We start from the raw sequence: 25,137 nt of genomic DNA, 5'->3' as shown, positions 1-25,137 counted from the left end.
CAAATTAGAGATCATTCAAATAGTAAGTTTAAAACGTGAGCTGTAAAACATTAAACTAATGGATAAACATTAACTTATTTAAAAATTGCCAAAAGGTAGCATTTTGACAGACTTAATTGGTACTAAGATCATAGCTATTTTGAGTGTGGGTCAAAAAAACGTTTCTTAATTTGGAAAATACAAACTGATAATTGATCTTAACTTTGTGTATGTGGAGAAGGGTGCAGGGTCGAGGGATGAGACCTTTAACGGGTAAGTAATGGAAAATAAGCCATGGTCATTATTTTTTATTCAGAATATTTAAGAGATACTTGTTGAATTGTTTTTCCTTTATTATGAACTAATTTATTATAACAGCTACACAGACTCTGGAGTTCGTCACTGATTAGATGCGTGATCTAGAGACGCTTCCTCTGGATGTCAATGGCATCTACTTTTATAGATCGTTAAATTGAATGAGATAATACATGCAAAATGCTCAACACAGTTCCTAACATTTAGTAAATGTTCAATAAATAGTAGCCATTATTAATGATCAGTTATTTTAATTGAATCTTAATTCTGAGTCTGCTTACTTTTAAATACTATACATGTTTCTGAAAAGCTGGGTACAGATTAATTAATATTTAAAAAGTACACCAGAAGCTTATTGTCTAAAGAACATTTTATAACCAAACTGATTAGCAAGCAATGAATGTTACATGTCTACCCTATGTTAAACCCTGCTTTTATGAAGCTTCCCATCCAGGAGGTTGATGGGCATTAAATAAATAAATTTATTTTTGAGACGAGATGAGTGTTACAAAGTTGTTCTCAATGCTATCATAACGGGGTGATAACCTTCCATATGGCTGGTGTAGAGATTGCACTGTGGGGCTAGGTGAAGAGGGCAGAGTCGCCTCCTTATTGTCATTAAAAAGATTTGAATTAGTTGCCAGCATTCACATATCAGGAGTTTCACATAAAAGTCTGAACTTCTGATTTCTCTTGAACAAGTAGAGGATATGGCAATACCTTTACCTTTATTTTCGGATGGCAGTGCTCAGCTGGGTTTGGGCAGCAGCTACTCCCTCTAGAGGGGCACGTGCTCTTCATTTCATGCCAGTCGGTCAAATTGCCAGATAAGTAAATCTACTGAATCAATATTGAAGCTGGTGTTGCGTGGGGAATCTCTAGGCAGGATCCTGGAGAGTTTGTAGTTAAGTATTTTGGTTTTTGTTCTAAGTCTTATGGGAAGTCATTGAACAGTTTTCATTGAAGCAAGGATGAATGATGTAATCATCATAAAAAACGATAATCACTTTGGTTGCAGTGTAAACGCTAGACCGGAGAGAGAAGCAGGAGGAAATGCAGTGAAATAAGTTAGGACGTTCTAGGTCACAGAGGATGTTGGCTTAGACACAGTGGTGATAGTGGACAAGGAGGAAACTTGGTGAGGAAATGTGGTTAAGAGATGTTAAACTGTTAAGTTTCACAGAAATTGGTGGTTGATTGAATATGGGGGCTCAGGTAGAAGGAGAAGGAAGCCCAGGTTACCTCCCAGTTTCTGGGTGACATGACTATGGATTACTGAGAAATACATACTATGTTTAATTAATATTTAAATTTATGTAATTTTTATTATATGAAATTAAGATTAAGTATTTTCATGAGAAAACATACGTTCCTTTCTATTAACTGGCTCATAAATAATTCAGAGTTTTCAAACAATATATACCTTCCAGACGATGATAAAGTGTGTATTTTGATGTCGATGAGAGTCATTTTTAACATCTGTGATTTTTTAAATTAAATGTATTGGGGCGACGTTGGTTACTAAAATTATGTAGATTTCACGTGTACAATTCTGTAACATGCTGTCTGTTTATTGCATCGTGTGTTCACCAGCCAAAGTTAAATTTCTTTGTCACCATCTATTTACCCTTATCTACCTCCCTCTTTCCCGCCCCCTCTGGTAACCACTAAACTGTGCTCTGTGTTCACGAGTCTCTGTCTTGTCCGTTTTTTGCTTTCAGATTTATATCCCACATATAAGTGAGATCGTATGGTTTTCAACTTTTTCTGTCTGACTTATTTTGCTCAGCATGATAATCTTGAGATCCATCAGTGTCGTTGCAAACAGCAGTATGTCATCTCATGGCTGAGCAACATTCTGTTGTATGTATGTACCACAGCTTCCTTCTCCAGTCATCTATCGAACGACACTTTAGATGTCCCCATGTCTTGGCCACTGTGAATAATGCTACAGTGGACATCGGGTGCATATATTTTTGTGGTTAAATATTTTCAAATTTTTGGGGTGATACCCAGAAGAGGGATTGCTGCGTCACATGGTAATTCTGTTCTTAGCTTATTGAGGAACCTCCATACTGTTTTCCACAGTGGCTGTACCCGTTTATATCCCCACCAGCAGTATCTGAAGTACTTGTTATTCCTTGACCTGTTGATACAGCCATTCTAACAAGTGTGAGACGATATCTCATTATGGTTTTGATTTCAGTTTCCCTAATAGCTAGTGAAGTAGAGCATCTTTGTATGTCAGCCATTTGTGTGTCTTCTTGGGAGAATTGTCTGTTTAGGTCCTCTGCCCATTTTTGAACTGTATTGTTTGTTTTTTTATTATTGAGTTGCAGGAGTTCTTTGTATATTTAGGACTTTAGGACCTTATCGGAGGCGTTGTTTGCAAATATATTCTCATATTCAATGTTGGTTGCTTCTTTGTCTCCATCTGTGATTTTTAAAGTAACCAAAACAGGTATTTGTTATAATACATGTGAATGTTATGCATATATGCTCATATACATGAAACGTCATGTTTATAATTTGTGTATACCATAGACCTAATTAAAATTTTACTTATTAATTTCTTTCACTTTTTTGAAAATGACATTTATTTTATATAATGGCATTGTGTAAATGGGTTTCGTGGGGTTTTTTTTTGTTTTTGTTTTTAATACTTATTTGAATTGCCAGTAAGTTTCATCCTTCAGTCAGGATTTCGTTAGTCTGAATGGTATGTCTTGATAGTTAGTCTGGATAGTTTCCTCAAACAGAAAGAACATTGGCTTAGAAGTTAGAAGGAACTAAAGTTGTCTTAGTTCTACTGACTAACTGTTTGACATTGTCCTAGAAATGATTGCTCTAAACCTGCGCCGGCCAATGCAGTAGTCACTAGTGATATGTGGCTATTGAACTTGAAATGTGACCAGTCCAGCTTGCAGTGTGCTTTAATGAGATTTTCAGTAGTTCATGTAATGATTTATATTTTTCACTCGATTCAGTTTTGCTTTTTATTGCTAGAGCAGTTAAATCTCACTGTCGTGATTTTAATTTTCTTGCTGTCTTTCTTCGTATCACCCCTCTTCCTTTCCCCCTATCCTGTTCTTAGTTAGCACTTTCTGCCCCTGTTTGGGGGAGGGCGCAGCAACCATTTTATCCTCTAGGTCAGCTGGCCTTTCGCTTGTGATATATTTCCCCTCATTGGCTCCTGGTTATTTTTGCTATTTCCCTTTACTCAGATGTGAATAAGGTAAAGTCTGTTTATACTTGCTGTTTATCAACAATCTGTGACGTAGATAACATTTCTTGCATTTTTTGTCTACTTATGTGTTGAGTGACTATCTTTTGCACCTCTATAGTTGGAGAGTTGATCTTACAGCTTGAGTCTGTTTTTTTCCATTCTATGAATCTTTAGTCCTCTCAGTTTTGGTGAAGGATTAGATTTTCATGTCATTCCCAAACTCAGTACCATTGGCAGCATGGACAGCTACAAAGATTCCTTTTGTCTGTCTCTTACCACCTGGAGTGAACTTACTTCCCATAGGCTTCTTTCCCCCATCCTGCAGGAGTTGCTCTGATAAGAACCGAACTAGTTAGATAACAAGGTTAAGAACTGGGAAGAAACTGTGGGGAAAGGCATATTGAGCAGCGCTCTGCCTGCATGGAGGTCTCTGTTCCATTTTCTCGCTGGGATTGACCCTTTGTCTCTGAGATAAGTTCCATTTAGGGTAGGACATTAGTTTGGGCATTTTTGTTTGTTTCTTTCATGAGGATAAAGCTTGATTCTGTATACCCCAGGTATGGTTAAAAGTGAACAGTTCTCCCAGATTCTGACATGATGGCTCTTATTTCTTTGGTAGTCTGAGTTTTTATCATTTTCTACATCTTTCTAAGTATTAATAGTGATTTGCAAGAGGCTCTATTTTGGGGCTGCTCATCAGATGACCTTTTGTATACTCTAAAGTCCAATTTTGATTCTAAGCAAAATGACAGTGACTTTGCTTTTTTTAGTTCAGCATTCTAAAATCACTGAATATAGCAGTATGTTTTTCATCCTTCTCAGGAATGAATAAAGCGTTAGTGTGGTATGGTTAAAATGCAGAATACCAAGGTATAAGTCCTGATTTTTATGTTGGTCAGTAAGTGTCGGAAGTTCTGGGAAATGATATAGTATACAGTGCCCCAGAAGTTGAATGTTGATAGGTGAAAAGTATCTATTGGATGAAGGTGAATGTTTCAAGAAAATAAAATTTATTCAAGCATTACTTTGTTTATTTACTTTAAAAGCTGTTAGCCTTTTCAGAATTTCTCTTGGGTCTTATAAAAAGTGTTCTGGGTTATGAAATGTTTATTAATATTTCTTTTGGATATTCTTATCAAAGGATCAGAAACACAATCTCAGAATAGTTCTTCCAAATTATTAACATAGACTTAGTGTAGATTATGTAAGCCTCTAGAACATGTAGTTTAAGATTAGATGTTATTTTTTATCCTCATTATTATTAAGACCGTGCTTGAAATTACTTTGATAGACATTTAATCTTATTTCCTGGTAGTGTCCTCTGATCTACAGGGTTCTTGTTAATATTAATTTATCCATTTAACAGTTGAGATTGCCCTAATCCACAAATAGATTTATTTCCTTACCCTTCCTGCCTCTAGATAGTCTTTTTTCCTGTGTACTTTTATCTTTCTCCCGTGTCGTCTCTGATGGCATATTTATAGTCATTTGCTTACTTATCTGTCTCTCCCAATAGAATGTGGGTTCCTGGAGGACAATGACTGTCTTTTATTTAGCTTTATATCAACAGTGCTTGAAGTACATTTGGTCCTTAGTAAAAATGTATACCTATTGAATAAATGATGTCAGTGGCAAGGTGACAGATCCCAAAAGAGAAGATATGAACAAAATGCAAGGAAGAATTGAGAGAGAAGATAGAAAAAGAAGGAGAAACGATGTCTTAAAGTGAGAATACGGTGTTAATAGTAGCCCTTTATGAAAAATAATTTCAAAAATTAGGGAGTAATTTGTATTGACCCTATCTAATGGATACATACATATTCCTATAAATGTATCTAAGGTATTTTGCATGTCCTCACATTGAATTTCCCCTTCTTTAGGAAAAAAGGAAGAAAACAATAGAGAATGTGGTGTTTTCACATAACCTTTAGTCTTCACATCCGATTTGTAAGTTATATATTACTAATACATTTTAATAAATACTGTAATACTTAGATCATGCCGAAAGTTGGAAAGTTGGCACTATAGAAGTCAAACATCTATTCAGAATCAGGTACATGGTAAACCATAATTTAATTGATTAAATGGGCAAATGTTATATTTACCGTTGTTTGAAAATTATGAAAATGTTTAACTGATAGTTTGGGCTGACTCTCCATAATTATTGTCTAGGAAAATCATTTTGCTACTTTCATTTTCCATAACTGCAAAACCAGTCAGAAAAGTTTGGTCGCCATCAAATTTTTGCTGGAACTGTTTTCTTTTAGAACATGGCTGTAATGCAGAATGCGCTGGGGATTTATTTACGGATTGGGTTTTAGGATTTACCATGAAGACAGATCTCCTTCAAAGGGCATTCATTCCAATGACCTGTCTTGGAATTTCATGTAGTCCAGAAGGAAAGCACTGCATATTTAAAAGAACGGTGGGCTCTGTGTTAAGAGATGGAGGCCCCAGTTTCAGCGTTGTCCTTACTCGTTGGTGTGTATTTCAGTAAGCCATTAACTTCTCTGTGCCTTACTTATGAAATGAGGAAATTGATTGAATCTTTAAAGGTGCCTTCTAGCTCGTACATATGAAATACGAGTGATGTTATGAAGTAGGGAACTGAGGAATGTGCAGTAATTTAGTTCAGGCCACAAATGCTGTGAAAATAAAATGGGAATTCGCAGTGTCATTTTTATATATACAAATGAAGATTTAAAAAATCATTTCATAAATCACAAACTCATTTATATAATATTTCAGTAGTCCCCCTGTCATACATTGTTTGGCTTTCCACAGTTTCACCTACCCACAGACAGCCATGGTCAGGAAATATAAAATGGAAAATTCCAGAAATAAACCATTCATAAATATTAAATCATGCATCGTTCCAAGTAGCATGATGAAATCCCGCTGCATCCCGCTCTGTCCCTCCGCGGTGAATCATCGCCTTGTCCACCGCGTCCACGCTGTGTGTGCTACCTGCCCTTCAGTCACTTAGCAGCCTTCTTAGTTATCAGATCGACTGTCACAGTATCGCAGGCCTTTTGTTCCGCTATCTCTGATTTTACTTAATAATGGCCCCAAAGTGTGAGAATGGAGACTCTGGCAAGTCAGATATACCAAAAAGAAGCCATAAAATGCTTTCTTTAAGTGAAAGGTATGTATGTATGTATGTGTGTGTGTGTGTGTGTGTGTATGTATGTATGTATGTATAGAGAAAAACAGTATATGTAGGAGCTGGTACTGTCTGTGGTTTCAGACACCCACTGGGGGTCTTGGATGTATCCTTGTGGGTAAAGGGGACTACTGTATGTAGTTCTTTATATAATAAAGTCTGTACCAAATTAAAAAGTTAAATGAATGTAATGCTGTTTTATACATCGTTTCTGATAAGCTTAAAAATTTATTGAACATTTTATGTGTCAGGCTGAAGTATAGGTCTATTACAAAAGTATCTCCAGGTGTCATTTTTGAGCCCAGTTAACAATTAAATCTCTTAATTCGTTATGCAGGACTTCAGGATAGATTTATGGAAAACGAGATTCTTTGAGTACTTCAAGCCTCAGACCCTATGAGGTTTTCTTTGCTTTAGGATTGTAATTTCTTAACCTTAATATTGAGTGATGCCTTTGAAAGTGTTTTCTTTTGTTCTCCATATCTTAACAAGAACTCAAGGGACAAGTTGCATATATAGTTTAAAGAAAAGATATGAAGTTATCCGAAGACTGCAGAGAACAGTGTGCATATTGTTTTTTTATATTTTGACATTTACATATTTATAAAATCAACCTCTATTACTTATGCAGATTTCTTGACATCTCCTTAATGATGTTGTTGCTACTGTTAAAAAACATTGGTCACATTCATTTATTCAGCAGTCTTTTTGAGTATTTGTTATGTACCAAGCATTTTACTAAATATGGGGATTATTTATAGAACATCGAAGATTAATTTCGACTCAGACTACTGAATATTTTCCATCTTATTCAGATCTTAGCATCATTCTGAACGCACACGCATATTTGAAGTCGGATTCTGGTGGTCATAGAGATTCCTTTTCTCTTAGGTGAGACTCTGGCACATGCACTTAAGGGTTCAGATAAGTTATTGCCTTATCTTTCCGCCTCTTTTTTTTCTAATACGCATTTATTTCATTAACTTATGCATTTCTGGCATATGGACTGTGTTATGTGGATGTAAGGTGCAAAGTTCCTGCAGTTTATTTCAATCAGGAACCAGACCTTAGCATCTGAAAAAATATGCCAATCATTGTGCTAAATCGAGATCTGGCACAATTGAATGTATTTATGTAACTAAAACTATGTATAGCAATATGTGGTTATATCTAAGTTTATTTATAAAGTGTTATGTGCATACATGACCTTTTCAATTTCTTGGCAGTAAGGTGGCATCTGACACAAAGTTTGTATCTCTTTGGTGTGTATCTGTTATGTATAATAATAAACGCGAATTATTTTTCTGTTAATCTGTGATGCCATTATAAAACATTTACCTTTTCATGACCTAGATTTTTTCCCTCTTCTTAAAAAGCTTAGTGATGCCTTAGGTGTGGTGAACACCGAGCAGCTGGTTCGTCTCGTGCTTCTGCCATTGGTGTATGTCTAAAGTAGAATTTTTGTGAAGAACAATTTAGTAATATCCACTAATTTAAAGAGCATGTTCTTTGACTCAGCAAGTCTTCTAAGAACTTATTCTTGGGAAACCTTCATATCAGTACACAAAGAAATGTTCAAGACTGTCCCCTGTAGCTGTAACATACTATAAATGATCCAAATGTTTGTCATCAGGGGATTACATACTTAAATAAGTGATAGTATAGCACAGTCCGTAGAGTTTTTTAACCCCCCCATTTTATCTGCTTATTCCCCAAAGCACCATACTATTTTAATTTTATAGTTTTATAATAGTGTATTTTGATATCTGTTATAAGTCTTCTGTATCAGTCTTGTTTTTTTAAAAATTACAACCATACAGATAATATTAATGTCACCTTACCTGCTGTTTTAAATCTTAACATTTTTCTATGTTAGCTGAGGATTACTCTTCTTGAGATAAACCTCTAGCCTGAGTTTGACATTGTCTCAGTACATGGTCTTATACTTCTCTAACATAAATATCAGTATGTTACATATAAATATATTGTTTTGCATATTCTTAAACATTATATATTTATCATTCTTCAAGTTTTTCTTTTTGCTTAACATTTTTAATGATTTATATATGTTAATATATTGGGTTGTGATTTAATTATTTTGTTTCTTATATATTCCGTTGTATGATTAAATCACAAATTGTATGTCCTTCTGTTGATAGATATCTAGGTTAATTCCATGTTTTTGCTGCAAAAACATTCTTGTACATTTGTTCTTGGGCACCTGTGTTTTTTTCCCCCAAGGTAAAAACTTAGTAATAGAACTGTTAAGTTGTAAAATATGTATGTTATTGACTCTGAATTTTGTTGCAAAATTAGCCTCTGAAGTTAAGTTTTGTTGCGAAATTAGCCTCTAAAGTAGATTGTACCAATTTACACTCCCACCAGCATATTGTGTATTTAAAAAAATCTCTACCAATCTGATGCCAATTTTAGTTGTTATTTCTCTTATTACTAGTGAGGTAGAATATTTTTTAAAACATATTTGTTGTTTTTGGAGTTTCTTAGTCTTCGAGTTGCTCACTCATTTTTTGCCATTTTACCTTATGGGTTATTCTCCTTTTTCTTATTCATATGTAGGAATTATTTATACACTCTGGATGAATTCTTTGTTATATAGATGCATTACACATCTTCTTGCAGTGGATGCTTTATTTTTATACTTTGTTTACAGTGTCTAGTTTTACAGGAGTTTTAAAGTTTAGTAATTGGATTTGTCAGTATTTTCCTTTACGTATTGCTTTTTGGATTTTGCTTAGGGAATGCTTTTCTACCCTGAAGTTACGGTCTCCTTATTTTCAATTTTGGTAGTTTTGAAGTTTAGTTTTTCATACGCAGGGATTTAATCTACTTGGTTTTGCCTTTGTGTGTGATGAGGTTGGGACTGAGTTTGTATTTTTCCATACGGGTGCGCAGTTGTCTCCATCTCTTCTGTCGAAGAGTCTGTTCTTACCCCTGGATTTGCAATGCCAATCTCTGCCGTATAATGGGTTTGTTTCTGGGTTCTCTGTCTTTTTGTATATTTCCATTGGGTTAGCATAGGATGCTGTTTTAGAATAATAAGCGTACTAATAAGTGTAGCTTTAGGTAAAGCTGTGGACTGAATGTTTGTGTCTCCTCAAAATTCATGTGTTCAAATCCTGGTCCTCAGTGTCATGGTATCAGGGGCTGGGGACTTTGGGAGGTAACATTCCTGTAAGTGGGAATGGCATTCGCCCTCTACATAAAAAGACACGAGAGAGCTTGCCTTCTCTCTCTCTCTATTCTTTCTTTCATGTGAGAAGTTGACAGTCTGCAGCCCACAAGAGACTTCTCACCGAAACCCAGCCATCCTTGCTGCCTCCAGAGCCGTGAGAAAACAGTTTTCGTTGTTTACCAGCCTCTCCGACTATACTTGGTTGTAGCAGCGCAAACCGAGGCAGGTGGGATGGGTTCTTCCGCCTGTTCTTTAAAATCGTGTCTGCCTTTCTTGATCCTAAGCTCTTCCGTAAGTATTTTTTTAAATTGAGGTTAACTTTGCATAACATAAAAGTAACCATTTTAAAGTGAACAGTTCAGTGACATTTAATACGTTCGCAATGTTGTGGCGCCACCACCTCCATCTAGTTCCCAAACATTTTTATATCCGGAAAGGAGACCTCATTCCCATCACACAGTTACTCCCCGCCCCCTCCTCCCTGACAGCCCCTGGCAAACCGCAGTCCGCTTTCTGCCTCTGAGCTTTACCTATCCTGGTAGATGTTATCATCTGCGTGGTAAAGGCTTCACACAAATGGAATCCCCCAACGTAGGACCTTCGTGCCTGGCATAACGGTTTTGAGGCTTGTCTAGTACTCTGTCTGTACGGCTGAGTAACATCCCGTCGTTCGCATGCACACCGTTGTTCGTGCAGTCATCTGGTATAGACGTTTAGGTGGTTTCCATCTCTTGGCTGTTGTGAATAGTGCAGCTGTGAACGTGTGTGAATGTGTTTGTTTGAGTACCGGTTAGCGGGCCTCTTTGGTATATACTAGGAAGTGGACTTTCTGGGTTATATGGTTTAACTTTTTGAGGAACTGCCAAACTATTTCCCATGGCAGCTGAATCATTTTACAGAGCTATCAGCAACGTCTGAAGGTTCCAATTTCTCTACATCCTGTCAACACTTTAAAAACAATTATATCCATCCTAGTGTCTGTGAAGCAGTATCTCATTTCCCTGAGGACTAGTGATGTTGAACATTTTTTCATATGCTTGTTGGCCATTTATATATCTGTTTTTGGATAAATGTCCATCCAAGTCCTTTGTCCAATTTTCAAATGGAGTAGTTTGTATTTTTGTTGTTGAGTTCTTTACATCTTTTAGATACTAGACCCTCATCAAATATATGGTTTGCAAATACTTTCTCCTTTTCTATAGGTTGTCTTTCACTTTCTTGATGATGTCCTTTGATGCAAAAAGTTTTTAATTTTGATGAATCTCAATTAATTTTCTTTTGTTGCTTATGCTTTTGATGTCATACTTAAGACTCCATTACCAGACCAAGGTCATGAAGATTTACTTGTGTTTTCTTAAGACTTCTATGATTTAACTTTTATATTTAGGTTGCGGAACCATGTTGAGCTTTAGTGTATGGCGTCAGTGGTCCGATGTTATTATTTTGTAGGCGGCTCTGGTTGTCCTAGCACCATTTGTCGAAGAGACTGTTTTTTCACCTTTGAGTGGTATTGGCATCCTTGTTGAAAATCAGCTGGCTATACATGTGGACTCTCAGTTTTGTTCTATTTGTCTCTAATTGTTAATGCCACTACCACACAGTTTTGATTACTGTAGTTGTGTAGCAAGTTTCGAAATTGGAAAGTGTGAGTGTTCCAGCGTTATTACTTTTCAGTATTGTTTGGACTATTTGCAGCCACTTGCAATTTATCTGTTTGAGGGTCAGCTTTTCAGTTTCTGCATAAAGAGCTTTGGAATTTAGAAAGGGATTAAGTCGAATCTGTAAATCACTTTGGGTAATACTGTCGCTTTAACAATTTTATGTTTTCTAATTCCTGACCGTGGGATATCTTTTCATTATTTAGGTCTTCTCTGATATCTTCCAGCACTTTTGTGCTTTTCAGTGTATGAGTGTTTTATCTCCTTGGTTAAACTTATTCCTAGATATTTAATTATTTTGTATACTATTGGGAATGGAATTGTTTTCTAATTTCCTTGAACAGTAGTGCTTAAAGCAGCATCTTTGTTTAATTCCCGATCTTTGGGGAGAGCTTTCAGTCTTTGCTTTGAGTATGATGTTAGCTGTGGGTTTTTCAAAAATGCCTTTTATCGTGTCGAGGAAGTTCCTTTCTATTTCTAGTTTGCCGAAGTATGCTTATCATTTGTCAAATGTTTCGTTTACATTGGTAGAGATGTTGTGTATTTTATTCTCTTTGTTCTATTAATGTAGTGCAGTGCACTTGCTCATGGTGTATAATCATTTTAATATGCTTTCGGAATCAGTCTGCTGGTGTTTGGTTGAGGGTATTTGTATCTTTGTTTATAAAGGATATTGGTCTCAAGTTTTCTTTACTTGTGGTGTCTTTGTCTGGCTTTGATATCAGGGTGACACGGGCTTCACAGAGTGAGTTAAGAAGTGTTCCCTCTTCTGTTTTGTGGACGAGTTCGAGGATTGGTGTTAATTCTTTAGATGTGGTAGAATTAAACCATGAAACCATCTGGTCCTGATCTTTTCTTTGTTGGGAGGCTTCTGATTCCTGATTCAAGCTTTTAACAGGTTATAGGTATATTCAGATTTTCTGTTTCTTCTTGAGTCAGTTTTCGTAGTTTGTGTGTTTCCAGGGATGTGCTCAGTTCATCTAAGGTATCTAATTTGTTGTACAATTGTTCATAGTATGCTCTTTTAATCTATTTTATTTCTGTAATGTCAGTAATAATGTCCCCATTTTTATTTCTGATTTTAGTTATTTGTATCATCTCTGTTTTTTTTTTCTTCTTTGTCATTGAGCTAAAAGTTTGTCAGATTTGTCTATCTTTTCCAAGAACTAACTTTTGGGTTTATTGATTTTCTTCTTTAGTTTTTATGTTCTCCATTTTGTTTATCTCTAATCTTTATTGTTTTTTTACTTTCTGCTAGCTTTGGGATTAGTTTTTTTTTAATTTTTTTTTTTTTAGTTCCTTAAGCTTTAAAGTCACATTATTAATTTGAGATCTTTTTAAAATGTAGGCATTTACTGCTATGAATTTCTTTCTGAGCACTGCTTTTGTTTCTTCCCATACTTTTGGTATATTATATTTTTGTTCTTACTTGTCTCATATTTCCTAATGTGCCATATGATTTTTTTTATTGACCTGTTGGTGTTTACAAGTGGATTGTTTAACTTACACATGTTTGATTTTTCCATTACAATTTCTAACTTCATTTCATTGTCGCTGAAGAAACTTTATATCATTTAATATTTTTACATTTATTGAGAATTATTTTGTGGCCTAACATAGGGTCTATTTTGGAAAATATTCCGTGTGTGCTCGAGAGGAATGTAGATTCTGCTATTGTTGGGTAGGTTGTTTTATGTGTTTGTTAGGTGTAGTGAGTTTATAGTGTTAGAATCTTCTCTTTCCACATGGCCCTTCTGTTCAGATGTTCTAGCCATTATTGAAAGTGGTGTATTGAAGTCTCCAACTGTTATTGTAAAATTGTCTGTTTCTCCCTTCAGTCCTTTCAGTGCTTGCTTCGTATATTTTGGGGTTGTGTTGTTTGGTGTATATATGTTTATAATTGTGATATCTTTTTGACAAATTGACTTCCATGCTAGATTAGAATTCGATTGAGATTCTGTTTTCCTTTAGTACTCCCTGTTGGTTGAACCTAATAGGAAACTGGTTGATAAAAGACAGAGAGGTAATTTGCAGAGTCCAAGCCCCAGAATTATGAAGCAGATTACAGAAGAGAGGATTTGTGGTTGAGGATTTTGGTTTACTCACTGGTGCTAAATAGCTTCCTTGTTTTTGGTGTGTGGACTTTAATTAGATCTAGATGAGCAGTCAGCGGCCGCTTTGCAGAATTGGAGCTGAATAGCTAGCAGCCCACCTGAGGCAGAATGGATGCCTGTGTACTGGGCCTTTTCTCGGAGAGCCTTCCAGTCTCCTTCAGAAAATGGTTTTGAACTGGGTAAACGATCAGGAGGGCTTCTTTCCAGGGATGACTGAGGCAGGCCCTCTCAGCCTGTGCTGGAAGTGATAGCAGTTCTCAGCTCAGGCATGTGACTAACCTGGCAGGAGAGCAGGCCGTGTAGGTTAGTGCATCGCTAGGTCCCAGGTCTCTTTCCAGATTCCTGAAAGTACCTTCTGTATGAGCGAGTAACAATTCATAGTAATTATGGCAGGTCGACTGCCTTCCTACATTCCATCTTGCTCTCATTTGTGCCACATTCAGAGTAGCATGGAGTTTTAAGCATGTAGGTGGGACTCCTCTATTTTTCAGTGGTGTTGGCAGGGGGGGGGGTCAGAACTTTCCATTCTACATTGGTTGAGTTACCTTGGCAATCAAGAAGGAATGAGTCAAAGGCATGTGCTTAGGTCACAGTCCCAGAGTATTTCTTCCATTTGCATTAAAAAGACTTGTAGGAGAGGAGTCTTGGATACAGACAGTGGAAACCAACTGTAGTGCACTTACAGTAGGTATTTATTGGAAGGCTCTTCGTTAGCTTTCAGAATTGACATGAAGTCTGTGAAACTAGGCTTAGAAGGTAGTCAGGCCTTAGAGGAAGACAGGCATGCAGAACCATGAAGAAGGTTAAGGAGCAGCTAGTGTGCCCTTGTCTGTGCTGCTAGTCACTGAGCACTGGGGACGGCTTTGCCTGCCACCTTTGGACACTGGATTCCTCTGCTTTCTGAACAGATTCCTAAAATTGAGTCTTTGTTTCTTTATGTCACTTACTTCAGGTGTATGGCTCCAGCCAGAGCATCTGATCGCCTAAGTGTAGGTCATAGGGCCTAGCCTTGCTTTTAGAGAATGGACAGATAAAATACCTTGAACTTTTTGTCTACTATAGAAAGCGAAGGGATTCTGCTACCAAAATACTGGTGAATTCCTGAATTTAGATAGGGGCTTACATATTATCATCTTCAGAAATGTAAAGTAAACTGAAAAGAACCTTAAGTTTTATAACAGTGACATCCAGTTGGGGATGACGTTCTTGCTTGTGCTGTGCTATTTAGAAACGTAGATATAAATAGTCTCCCTGTGCTCTACCTTTCCGGTGCTTTTTGCGCAGTGGTTTAAAACAGGGGCCATTACTGTTCCCCTTCGAGAGATCTTGAAAACCTAGGGGCATTTTTGAGTTGTCACAGTGAAGGGGGAAGGGTAGTGCTATGGGCATTTAGTAGATGGGGGCCAGGAATGCTGACCACTCTGCAGTGCCCTTGGGTTCTGCACGACAGAGAATCGAATTATCCTGCCTAAAATGAACGTAACATTTGAGAAACGCTAGGTTACCTGGGTCGTCTTAATGAGGGCTACGCATTATCACTGGCCTGCTTTCCTCTACTGCCTGTTCTCTATAGCTTGAGCATTATTTCTCACTTTCTTGTTTTACTTCTGGTCTCTTTCCTTAGTTCAAGGGACTCGATTCCTTTTCAAGACCCCTTGAAATTTAAAATCTACCCCAAACACCATATATAAAAATTGACTTAAAACGGATCAAAGACCTAATGTAAGAACTAAAACTGAAGTTCTTAGACAAAAACTTGGTGGAAAAGCTTCCATCAAGCTTTGTATTAGTATAATTGGCAGCGATTTCTTGGATATGCCATTAAAAGTATAGGATAAAAAAAGAAAAAATAGATAAGTTGGACTTCATTAAAAGTAAAACCTTCCGTGCCATCATTAGTTTGTGGACTTCAGGGCTTGGAGCCGAGGATAGGGGACTGTCTTAGTCTGCTCGGGCTGCCATAACGGAATACCGAAATACCATAGGCTCAGTGGTTTAAATAACAGAAATTTATTTCTCACAGCTTTAGAGCCTAGGAAGTCCAGGGTCAAGGTCCAGCTGGGTTCAGTTTCTGGTTTGCTGGTGGCTGCCTTCTTGCTGCATCCTTGCATGGCCTTCCCTTTGTGCTTGGGGTGGAGTGGGAGGAGGTGGTGTGGGGCCGGGGGATGGGGGAAGGTTATAAAGAGAAAGGCATGTTTCTCTCTTCCTCTTATAAGGCCATTAATCTCATCATGAGAGCCTCACTCTTATGACCTAATCTAACACTAATTACTTCCCAAAGGCCCCATCTCCAAATACCATCATGTTCGGGGTTATGGTTTCAACATAAGAATTTTTAGGAACACAAACATTCAGTCTTAGAGATAATGTTTTAGGGAGAAATAAAAAAAAAACTTAGACCACAAAAACAAGTTGTCAGTGTTAGAAATTTGGATCTGGATCACTTAGTAACCTGGTAAACGCTGACCATTTGTATCTTGATACAAGTTGAGAAAATACAGTTGGATGATGTCAACCAAGAAGAGTATATAGAGTAAGAAGGGAAGCGAGGGTGGACTACAACATCGATGTCGGTAAAGCCAGCGATCGACACGGTGTTGGAAAGGCAGGTCTGAGGAAGGAGGAGCTGCAAAGGAAGGATCAGCAGTCACCAGTTAACTGTGGCGGATGCAGGTGTGATGTGTGTGCATGGGAAGCGGAAACGGCAAGTGTAGCAATCTGAAGAAGAGTCGCGATGAAGGAAGGAAGGAAGGAAGGAAGGAAGGGAGGGAGGGAGGGAGGGGGACACCAGTGAAGGTGGGGACAGTTTCAAGGGAAGGTTTTACTTACCTGTTTGTTTTTTAAGGATGGGTGAGACTTCGTGTTTGTAGGTGAAGAGTAAAGCTCTACTGGAGGGAGAGAGTAAATATAAAGGGGTTGAAATGTGTATATATTCACCCAGATCTTTGCCAAAGAAGATTTCAGTGTAATTTTATGTATCCTTATGTAATCGAGGATTGTATTTGTCCTTCACAATGTTTCCAAACATGATTTATTTAAATACTCTAATTGGAGAAGGAAATCTATCACTTGGTTAATTTATTTCTGGGAAATCAACCCTCAAGTGCTAATGAGAGCCTCAGGGAAAGACAACATCTAGGATGGAGAGTGGCTCAGTTCAGATTAGGTTATTTACGAGCTGTAAAAATCACGAAATAACGGTGGCTTCAGTCAGGTAGAAGTTTATTTCACATGAATTCTTTGGAGGCAGTTTCAACAAGGGAGGCTGAGAAATAGACTTTTTGTTTAGCAGGATCATGTGCTTATCTAAAAATTCAAGGAATAAGGGAAAAAAGATATTGAGAGACGCGCGTTAGTATCTCTACAGTAAGAGACAAACTCTTAAGTAAAATTTACTTCTTACATGAAAGGCAGTGTTTGCACAGTGTTTAAAAAGTCAAAATGCATATGTGCCTAGGCTCTCTACTGACAAGCTCTGTGACCCTGAACAAGTTACTTATTTTTTCTCTTTGCCCTTTACTATTTCATAAGATAGAGAACAGTGTTTAATAGTGGGTACTTCATAAATCGGTGTGAGAATTAAGTAAGCTAATTAATTGACTAAGCCAATGGCTCATACATCTAAGCCACAGCAATGATTAGTTTTGTTGTCATTTGCTTATGCTTTTCAAGGACCGGGGATATGTGGAAGATGACTCTAGTGACCATTGACTTAGATGTTTACCCTTCGAGTAGTCATCTTGCCTGCTTTGGAAAATAGTAACTAGGACTCCGGTATTCATTTGTGTGGATTGGGGTGGAGGTGGAGGGAGATTGAGCTTCCGCAGAGTAGGACAGAAAAACTGGTAGATGTTGTCTGTGGTCATCAGGGAGGTCCTGATAGACATTCGTGGGCGCCAGACAGACCTGCTGAATTGGAATCTGAATTTTTAATAAGGGCTCAGGAGAGTTTTAAGTAGTCATGCCTACATCAGTTGGGAACCATCGTGCTGTAAGATCTGTGGTATTTCTAAAATGTAAGTTTTAGACGCATGTGATGTACTGTATGATAAATTAAAAATTCCCCATCCTCTCGTCTTCTCTGCTTATCGTTTTCCTTGACCTTATGTTTACATTTTTGTCCATCTTGACACTTAAATTTTAATTCTGTTTTAAATTTTCTCTCTACCATCTAGTCTCTCAGAGGTGTGTCTCCCTTCGTCCCCGTCCCCCACTTTTTTTTTTCACGTGCCTGCTGGCAGGTTAAGTTTTGTGTTTAAAGAGTGAAGTTTTTAAGGGTCATTCTAACCAGCCTTTTTTTTCTCCTCTTCTTACAGGGAAGAAGAGGAACGTTTGAGAAACAAAATTCGAGCTGACCATGAGAAGGCCCTGGAAGAAGCAAAAGAAAAATTAAAAAAGTCGAGAGAAGAAATCCGAGCAGAAATTCAGACAGAGAAAAACAAAGTGGCCCAAGATATAAAGACGAAAGAGAAAAAGCCACTGCCACCAGTTTCTATACCAAAGCTAATAGGCATAAGTGGCGGAGACCCAGAAGATACTGACATAAGAAAGAAAAGGGACAAAATTAAAGAGGTAATAGGCCGAGATCGATGACACTGAGTGGCCGTGGGCGTAGACTTGGCTGAAGACCCACGCGCACGCCGTCTGTGGTGCCGTATTTTGCTCTCGTTTGTTTCCAGGTCACAGTTGCAGTTCAGTTTCTAGGTTGGCAGCGAGGGCTGGAACTCTGCATCTTTCTCTTATTATGGATCATAATATAATTATCGGACACTTAAAATGTCGATGTACTGTTGTTTGGATGCTTACATCACTCACCCGGTGTTCACAGATCTTTTAATATTCAGCATTTTATAAATAATGTAGAATAGATCTATAATTTATCACCGAATAAGAAATTTCTTCAGCGTTTGGCTATAAGGGACTCTGCTAGATACTGTGCATATCCATCTCCTCATAAACATGCTTCTGAAGAGTTAGCGTTATATCTTTTTTAAGGGATGTGTCATGAAACTCCATAACTCTAAAGCAGATTAAGAATGCATTTCTTCCAAAGAGTCTCTCAGTGGTTTGAAGAATGGCACAGGATTGAGCTCAGAATTCTTTAAATTTGTTCAGTCATAGAAGTTTTTCGTTTTATTCTAGGAATGACTTGGAGATAAGACAGTACCAGAGGAGGGAAAAATCTAGTGAATTTTTCAGTTGAACCTTGTTCATTAGAACTCTTGCCGATTCTGGGCGGACTTTGCATTTGTTCTGCCTGTGAAGGTTTTGTCAGGGTGCAATAGCACCAACAGTATTTCAAAGGCATCGTTTATCGTAAAATATGACAGTAGTTTTGTCCAAATAGTCAAATATATATATGGCTGTATTGTAGTAATGAATGCGAAAGATTTAGCAGGTAGTTTAAGCTTGGCCTTATGAATTATTATAAGACCTTGACCTTGATGGAATCGAAATAGAGCTGGGCTCTGATTCCACCTCGTCTCTGGCGCCTGTGTTTTATGCACAGGCTGCTACAGCACTTCGAACAGCGTCAGGGGGACATCAGTAGAAATTTTTTCAGATGCCTGACCTGCTTTTTAAAGACGTCATTAGAATTTATTGAAATATTTTCTCATGTACGTAATCACATAGAGAGCAGTTTAGGGGTACCCCAGGACCACCCAAAGGCTCAGCAATTTGCCGGAAGTACTCCCAGAACTCAGCCAAGCTGGCATACTCATGGTCTCACGTTGTTTCAGCAAAAGCACACAGATTAAATTAGTCATGGGGATGGTGCACAGGGCGGAGCCCAGGTGTAACTTCTAGCTGTTCTCTCCCAGTGGAGTGACGTGGGCAGTGTCTAGTTCTCCCGACGACGATGTGCAGCAGTGTGCACGAAGTATTGCCAACTAGGGAAGTCCAACCAAGCCTTGATGTCCGAGCTGCACTTGGGGAATGCCAGGTGTGGCTGAGGCAAAAGTGCAGTGGTCACCCTAAAACATGGAGAGAGGGATAGGGGAAGAGGGGAGGAAGTAGAAATGCATTCTGAACATTAAGACCACTTCCTTCTGCTCAGCTCTCACAATCCCGGCAGCCAGGTTTACATTCAATAAGCTGGAGAACGGAGGGCTTATTTCTGGGGAGACTGGCCTATGCTGTTCCTCAGTGAAACCCCCCTGGGTGTCGCCCGGTCGCCCCAAGATGAGGCTGTGTCTTGCTCGTTCACTGTGACAGCCATTGAGTGTCTTGTAAGTGTGTCACTCTTAATGCGAAGAGCAAAGCAAAGATCACCTATTTTAAAGGTACAGCTTGATGTGTTTTGACAGACATATACACCTGTGTAACAGCAATTCTGTCAAGATGCAGATGTGTCCATAATCTCGAAACGGCGTTCTCCTGCCCCTCCTCCGGCCAGGCCACCCCAATTCCTTGGTCGCAGGCAACCACTGATCTGCTTAGTATTATAGATTAGATTTGTCTTTTCTGGAGTTGCAATCAAATGGAATAATAAAGAATATGACGTTTTGTTGCTGGGCTTCTGCTCAGCATGCTGTTCTTGAGATTCATCGACATGGATTGCATGTAAAGGTAGTTTTCTTCCTAGTGGTAGTCCATCGTGTGGATATACCATGATTTGTTTTATTCACTCACCTGTTGAACATTTGTTCAGTGTTTGATCCAGTGGTTGTTATGAAGAAAGTTGCTATGTACATTTGTGTGCAAGTCTCTGGGCGGACATGTTTTAATTTTACTTTTGACATTTCAGTCTGGGACCTGTTGTGAGTTGATTTTTTGTTCACTGTGTGAGGTAAAGATTGTGCTTTATTCTTTTTTTTTTTTTGGTGGGGCTTTCTGGTGTTCAGCACCATTTGTTGAAAAGGTTGTACTTTCCCAGTTGAATTACCTTGGCATTTTTGTTCAAAATCAGTAGGTGCTGAGTCTCTTTTAGACTCATCTATTCCATATGCCTGCGTGCCTATCTTTAATGCCATTGCGACACTGCGTTGGGTACTTTTTTTAAATCAGATAAGTCCTCCAACTTCATTCTTTTTACAAATTGTTATTGCCATTCTTGGTTCTTTGCCTTTCTAGAATTAGCTTTTTTGTGTGTGAAGATGAAAGGTTGCTTGATTTTGATTGGGATTTTATTGAATGTAGACGAATTTGGAAGAATTGTCATCATAACGGTATTCAGCCTTGTGTTCCATGAACATGTTATATCTTTCTACTTATTTATGTTTCCTTTCATTTTTCTCAACAGCATTTTGTAGTTCTTAGTATATAGTTCTTGTACATATTCTATTTATTTCTAAGTATTTCATGTTTTCGATGCTGTTATAAATGGAATTATTTTTAAATTCCCATTTTTGTTGTTTATTATTAGCAAGTAGAAATATATTTGATTTTGGTTTGCTGAACTTGTATCCTGTTTTATTTTCCTGGTACAGTCATGTTCTCTGCGAGTATACTTTTTACCTTTAGTCTTTTACCATCAAGTATTTTGTTAGCAGTAGGTTCTTCCCTCCTCCCCCTTTTTAAATTAAGTTTTGAGTGTGACATTGGTTAATTATAACGTTTCAAGTGTACAATTCAATAATGAACCATCTGCATTGTGTAAAGGGCGTCAAATCTCTGGTGGTGGAAGATTTGAGTGTGGGTGGTGAGCAGTGGTGTTTTTGGAGATGCCCTTTACTAGGTCAAGGACATTTCCTTGTAGTTCACTGAATGGGTGAATCACACCCATTTTGTTATGAATGGGTGTTGAATTTTGTCTAATGCTTTGTCTACTTCTGTAAAGATTATTGGATGATATTTTTCCTTTTATTCTGTTAACATGCTGAATTACATTGATTGGTTTTTGAATGTTAAATTAGTCTTATATTTCTGGGTTAAATTGCATTTGATCATCGTGTACTTATATATTCCTAATTTTTGTTAAGTAATTTTGCATCTGTGTTTTTGAGATATATTGGTTTTTAGTTTCCTGGTAATGTCTTTGCCTGGTTTTGGTATCTGAGTAATGCCGGCTACAAAAAAACAAGTTGAGAAATGTTTTAATGAATAGTGTACTGTTAAATGAATAGATTTTTGATACACCACAGTCTACTATTAAATAATTTAATTGATGTATAATTACTCTGCTGTTGTATTGCATATACTTCTTGGGTTGTAAGAAACCCAGTTCAAACTAATTGATATAAAAATATTTATTAGCTTGGTGGCTCTAAACTAGGACTCCAAGCTTGACTGAATCCAAGTCTATAGATGTTAATCGTCAACATGTATCTGTCCCTTTCTCTTTCCTTTTTTATTTAGTTTCTCCCTAATGGGAGAGAGTTTGTCCCCATCAACTCTTAGACCTTGAGATTGCCACATGAGAGAGTCCCTCTTTCTCCTGGTGTCTATAACAGTGTGTGTAAAATGACTTGATCGCGCCTGCCGAATCACACATATCCATTCACTTTGCCAAGGTCAGGGTTGGCAAAATACAACCTGTGAGCCAAATTCTGCCTGTTTTTTAAAAATAAAGTTTAAATGGAACAGATATGTCTCATCTATGGCTGTTTTTGTGCCACAACAGCAGAATTAAGTAGTATTTGTAGAGACTGTATGGACTTCAAAGCCTAAAATAAAGAAGGAGTTTGCTGACCTTTGATCTAAGAGTAAGGGGTTCTCTAGCCAGGCTGTGTTAATTGAAATCAGAGCCCCTTGATTGACAGCTCTATCATCATCACAGTGAGGGAATAGGAGCTGTTCCCAGTAGGATTGACAGTTTTTAAAAGGAAAGAAGGCCAAACCGACACCTTCCTCCTCAATAAAAAAAAAAAACTTGTCCATGACACCCAATTTTTCTTCTGCTGTGTAGATCCTGAGGTTAAACAGTATTAAGTGTGTTTTCACACCCATACAAATGTTAATAGAATAATATACTAATGTAGGAGATGTAGGAGAATGTGTAAAGTTACAGTGTTAGAATCACTGGATTGCGTGAAATATAAAGATAAGTGTGAATAATGTCAATTGATGGATTACCATTTTTCTTTTCTCAGATGATGAAATATGCCTGGGATAATTATAGGTTATATGGATGGGGACATAATGAACTCAGACCTATTGCAAAGAAAGGACACTCTACTAATATATTTGGTAAGTTTACTTTTAGTACTATTTTCATTCTTTACTTCCATATTTAAAACAAGATCTAACTTTGTAAAACCTGAGTATTTCTATGAAATACTCAAATTTATAATTGGAAGCAACATGTATTTTTTGCAGGTTTCAGTCAAGATGGGTTATGGTTGCTTTGGAACACACAGATGCGTGGTAGATTTTCTGTTATATACAGATGCGTTATTCATCTGTCATAGTATTTTGAAGCTTTTTCTGCATTTTTTAAATACTGAGAAGTTAGGTACCTACTTGTAATTCTTTTTCTTCAACACAGTGTCAGTCCTTTTACTCGTGTATTAGAGAGGATGAGGGGAAGGAAAGAAATTCCAGTAATGCTGTGTAGAGGCACCAAGGAGCTGTTACAGGCCCAGCTCCACCACAGTACAGTGAATACCGCCGTAAAGCAAGACACACAAATTTTTCAGTTTCCTAGTACATATAAAAGTTATGTTACACTATACTGCAGTCTGTTAACTGTGCAATAATAGCATTATATCTAAAAGTACATACCTTAATTAAAAATAGATTATTGCTAAAATTGCTAACCATCATCTGAGTCTTCAGCGAGTTCTAATCTTTTACAGGTGGAGGTCGTGCCTCTGCATTGATGGCTGTGGACTCATTAGGGTGGTGGTTGCTGAAGGTTGGGGATGGCTGTGGCAAATTCTTGAATTAATATAACAGTGACGTTTGCTGCATCGATTGACTCTTCCTTTCACAAACGTGTCTTTGCAGCATGCAGTGTTGTTTGATAGCGTCTTACCCACAGTAGAGCTTCTTCCAAAACGAGGGTCAGCCCTCTCACACGCCGCCTCTGCCTTATCAACTGGGTTTATGTACTAGTCCACATCCTTAGTTGCCATGTCAGTAATTTTCATAGCATCTTTAGAAGAGTGGATTCCATCTCAGGAAAATACTTTCTTTGCCCATCCATAAGAAGCAACTCCTCATCCATTCAAATCTGATCATGAGATGGCAGCAATTCGCATCAATTAGCATATCAATTCGGTCACATATTCAGGCTCCACTTCTACTTCTGGTTCTCTTGCTGTTTCCGCCACATCTGTCGTTACTTGCTGAACTCCTTAAAGTCACCGTCTACGAGGCTTGGAATGTACTTCTCCCACATTTCCATTCATGTTGCTATTTTGATCTCTTCCCATGAATCAAGAATGTTCTTAAAGGTATCTAGAATTGTGAACCCTTTCCAGAAGGTTTCAATTTACTTTGCCCAGATCCATTAGAGGAATTATTCTCTATGGCAGCCTTAGCCTTATGGAGTGTATTTCTTAAATAGTAAGATTTAAAAGTTGAAATTACTCCTCGATCCGTGGGCTGCAGAGTGGATGCTATGTTAGCAGGCAAGAGGACACCATTGATCTCGTTGCACAACTCCGTCAGAGCTCCTGGGTGACCAGGTGCATTATCAATGAGCAGTGATATCTTGAAAGGAATCTTTTAGAGCAGTAGGTCTCAACAGGGAGCTTAAAAGAATCAGTATACCATGTTGCAAACAGATGTGCTGTCATCCAGGCTTTGTTTCATTCATAGAGCACAGGCAGAGTAGACTGAACATGGTTCTTAAAGGCCCGAGGGTTTTGGGACTGGTAAATGAGCCTTGGCTTCAACTTAAAGTCACAGCTGCATTAGCCCCTAACAAGAGGGTCAGCCTCTTTTGAAGCTTTGAAGCCAGGCATTGACTTCTCTCTAGCTGTGAAAGTACCAGATGGCATCTCCTTCCAGTATAAGGCTGTTTTGTCTGCAGTGAAAATCTGTGGCTTAGTGTAGCCACCCTCATTCATTGTCTCAGCTAGACCTTCCAGATAGCACGCCGCAGCCTTTACATCAGCTCTTGCTGCTTCACTTTGCACTTCTATGTTAGAGGCGGCTTCATTCCTTACCCCTCATGAACCAACCTCCGCCAGCTTCAGACTTTTCTTCTGCAGCTTCCTCACCTCTCTTGGCCTTCATAGAAGTGAGTTAGGGCCTCGCTCTGGGTGAGGCTTGGCTTGAGGGAATGTCGTGGCTGGTTTCGTCTTCTATCCAGATCACTAGAACTTCTTCCATGTCAGCAGTATGGCTGTTTCGCTTTCTTATCATTTGTGCGCTCACTTGAGTTGCACTTTTAATTTCTTTCAAGAGCTTTTTCTTTCCATTCACAACTTGGCTAACTGGCTCAAGAGGTCAAGCTTTCAGCCTGTCTTGGCTTTCAAGTATGCCTTCCTCACTAAGCATAATTATTTCTAGCTTTTGACTTAAAGTAGGAGCCATATGACTCTTTCACTTGAACACATAGAGGTCGTTGTTGGGTTATTAACTGGCCTGATTTCAATAGA

The 25,137-nt window shown here is 38.0% G+C and overlaps 1 protein-coding gene across 2 annotated transcripts in view; it reads left to right on the top strand.

The window, feature by feature from the left end:
• Positions 1 to 25,137, top strand: part of MAN1A2 (mannosidase alpha class 1A member 2) — an 88,800-nt gene that overhangs the window by 2,909 nt on the left and 60,754 nt on the right. For both annotated transcript variants that reach the window (XM_016160877.2, XM_016160875.2), the window contains exons 2-3: positions 17,965 to 18,220; positions 22,681 to 22,777. In XM_016160877.2, coding sequence (XP_016016363.1) covers positions 17,965 to 18,220; positions 22,681 to 22,777 — 353 coding nt within the window. The remainder of the gene's footprint in view (positions 1 to 17,964; positions 18,221 to 22,680; positions 22,778 to 25,137) is intronic.

This window comes from Rousettus aegyptiacus, unplaced genomic scaffold (genome assembly GCF_014176215.1).
Source record: "Rousettus aegyptiacus isolate mRouAeg1 unplaced genomic scaffold, mRouAeg1.p scaffold_m13_p_17, whole genome shotgun sequence".
Taxonomy (NCBI): domain Eukaryota; kingdom Metazoa; phylum Chordata; class Mammalia; order Chiroptera; family Pteropodidae; genus Rousettus; species Rousettus aegyptiacus.
The sequence above is the reverse complement of the archived record's forward strand: the minus strand, read 5'-3'. Positions and strand labels throughout refer to the sequence as shown.